Raw genomic sequence first — 3246 nt, 5'->3', positions numbered from 1 at the left:
GAACACAGTGCCCCGGTCACTAAGGAGCGAATGAACGGGAAAAAGGACGGGAAGGAGGAAGTTTTAAGTGATTGAGATGCTGGGGTAGAAAACGACTTGCTGATTCATAAGAAATTTGACTTTCAGAGGTTTCTGCTTGACTACAAGCAGCTTCACTGTCTCGTTTCGTGTCATTTGTTGGGCGGAAGATGACAGCCTCTCAGTAACGGCCAATTAACCTGCACATTCATGACGGAGGTCTAGTCACAGACTGCCTTATCATCCGCTTCAGAGAGTAAAGGCAGGGTACCACAATCGATGCATCTACGCTTACTAAGCACCTCTGTGTGCTAGACCTGGGCTCCCCAGCCAGAGGGGCACAGACTCTGCCTTCCGGGATCCTGGGAAGCACTGCAGGATTATTTCTCTGCTGTCAGAGGGGCTGGGGGCTCTGGATGGCTTCCTCTTCATAGTGGACAGTAGAGAAAGCCTGCACTTGGCGGAAAAGGCCTGTGGTCCAATGTGTTTCACTTGTAACTGCACTTGTGACTTAACCATTTGGGAGCCTCAGTTTTTACCTGTAGAATGGGGATGCCATCTGCTCAAATGGTGGATACAGAATAAGTAAAATACTGTCTGTAATGTGTCTAGGCAGGGTGTTGGCTGTAGTAGATTCTTGACATAAAGTAGCTGTTTTTAATTAAATGTGAACAAGTAGGGTGTGGGAAGGGCATTCTGGCCAGAGGAATGGCCTGGGGACAGAGCCAGAGAAAGCACAGCTCTGGGAGGTGGAACTACAGGGCGGGGGCTGGGCGAAGTACAGTTAACGTAATAGATTATGTAATAGGGGAGGCTCAGTAATAAGGGAGGCTGGGGACCCATCCTGCACGGGAACAGGCACCTTCTCTATACTAAGGAACTGAGCTTGACTTTGTGGGCAGGAAGCCAGTACATGGAATCTCCCATCCGACCCCCTCTGCCACAGTCACCATCAGCGCTTCTGGCACCTTTTACTCTCCAGACCTTTATAGAATCGACGGACCTCACCTCTAGGACACTGACACGCTTTGATGAGAGAGTCTCACTTATACTGCTTGGACAAAGGAAGGTAAACTGGTTAATGAACTCAGGAATTTCTCAAGTATCTGCTGAGTGAACATCTGTTCTAGATGCCAAAGGGATAAACGGAAGTTTATAATCTTTGCTGGGGGATGACGGACCCACAAAGTGGAAAAGCCACTTTGCAGGAAAAGCCAAAACGAGTAGGGACAAGTCTGAGAGTGCTTTGAGAAAGCTCAAACTGGTGGGCAAGGCTTGTCCTGGAAGGGTTTCCTATGACTGGGGTCTCTTGACTCCTTCCATCGGATACAGGTGGTTAAGACAGGCATTGTTTAGAATTGCAGGCGCACAGTGATCATAAAAAGCAGACCTATTTTTGGTTGATTTTATGGGGCTTAAAACTCTCCAAAGACAAGGTCCCACCTATTTCTTGCATCCAGGATCCCCTCCTCCTTTTGGAATTTAGGTACACTGTCTCTGAGACTTAGTTTCAGAATTGGCAAAAGGGGATAAACATGTGAGGGGGTGAAAGGAGACAACGTGTAGTGAAACGCCTCTGGGCCCAGGGTTAAACACAATACAACACTTAACAAGAGTGCCTTTTCTTTCTCATCCTCTTTTCTTCTCTCCCTCATAAAGTGGTCCCAGAATCCGGGGTAGATGAATTGGCCAATGTTCTTCAGCTCTATCTATAGTAGTGTCTTAGCATGCACCATTCAGGTCGATGTGTGTAACAAGCGTGGGGAACAGCAGTCTGAACTTCACCCCCTAACCAGAGGCCAAAACCTTCCTAGGGAACCCACTGCGAAGAAAGGTGACACCATGGACACGATATCTGTATAAACACCTCACCACCCAAACCTCAAACACAAATTTGTGTTAAGAGCACATCCCAGAATAAATCTGTAAAGTGATATCTGACATCAGTGTCACCATACACAATTTTTCAGGAGTTCTCTGCTTTCCCAAACATTGCAAGAGATAATGTGAGAAGCTGCTGCAAAACTTTTGGGCTCCTGTGTGGGCTTCTCAGTGTTCTCAAAAGCATCACCTCCAAACTCACCCTGAGCAAAGATGGAGAGCAGAGAAACCAGTTTCTGTGTGTTTCTGTCACCTCTCCATCTCCAACTGCCTGTATTCCTTCCAAGTTGTGAAAACAATACAGACTACACAGTGTTTCACAGATAAGGAAAACAGCTAGCATTTGTTACTACTCGGAATAAAAGAAGCGGTCAGAAAGCTTACAAAGTTGTATCGCTATAAAGAAATAACAGCATTTCCCCCATCCCTTTCTATCTAGGCTCTTTCCAGGCAACAACTTTTCTGCCCCGTTTTTTTTTTTTTTAAGGGGGAGAAGTTGGAAAATGCATTTATTTGCTCAGGCAGCCAGATACTTTAAAATACACGCAGCGCACAGTAATACATGTATTCTAGGTGAGAAACCTCCGTCTCCCAGCAGATCAGAAACTGAAATGGTTTCATCCCACAGGGGCTGAGGGAGCCGTTTGTGAGGAGCTGGATTGTTGCCTCAACTCGCTTGGAAGACTGGGTCCTAGGAAACAAGCAAACAAAGCCCGCCGACCACCGCCTCGTGGCGATCTAGCTATCACTCGGTATCCCGCACCAAGACCACCACACAAGGCCTGTCTGTGCCCGGCGGGGCGGCAGGTCCTGATTCTCCACTGAACGGGCCACGGGACCAAGCTTTTCTCTACACCCCTTTCCTCGCCTTCAAAATGTGCAAGAAAAGCCGTTTGAACAAAACAAAACTTCAGCGGGAGCGGTTCTCCACCACCTCTTGGGGGAAAACAAACAAACAAACAAAAACCCGGACCGGCTATTGGTGGAGCAACGTGAAACCCCTTTCTTTTCGGGGTGGTCCTGGGAGAAACAGGCCCCGCAGTGGCAACAAATGCAACGAGGTCCCTCGGCTTCCCCAAGACAGCCCGAGCCCTCCTCGTCCACCTCCCACACCCTGCATGCTCCAGAAGTCGGTGCAGAGAGGTCCGGGCCGAGCCCGCAGCGGGCTCCCAGAGAAGGGGCGGTCAGGGGGCACCCCCGGGGTCCCGCGGAGGCCCGGGGCTGCAGGACCGGACGGGAGGGGAGTTCGGGGCCCACGCTCACCTGGTCTGGGGCCTCGGGTGCGGGCCGACACCAGGGGGCTGCACAGACCGAGCCCCGCGGCCCAGAGCAGCAGCCACCGCGGCC

The 3246-nt window shown here is 50.2% G+C and overlaps 1 protein-coding gene across 1 annotated transcript in view; it reads right to left on the bottom strand.

The window, feature by feature from the left end:
* The window catches only part of F2R (coagulation factor II (thrombin) receptor), a 19248-nt gene that overhangs the window by 14788 nt on the left and 1214 nt on the right, over positions 1–3246 (bottom strand). The window contains exon 3 of the mRNA XM_010847638.1: positions 3163–3246. Within this exon, the coding sequence (XP_010845940.1) occupies positions 3163–3246 (84 nt within the window). The remainder of the gene's footprint in view (positions 1–3162) is intronic.

This window comes from Bison bison, unplaced genomic scaffold (genome assembly GCF_000754665.1).
Source record: "Bison bison bison isolate TAMUID 2011002044 unplaced genomic scaffold, Bison_UMD1.0 scf7180017864252, whole genome shotgun sequence".
Classification (NCBI taxonomy): Eukaryota; Metazoa; Chordata; class Mammalia; order Artiodactyla; family Bovidae; genus Bison; species Bison bison.
The sequence above is the reverse complement of the archived record's forward strand: the minus strand, read 5'-3'. Positions and strand labels throughout refer to the sequence as shown.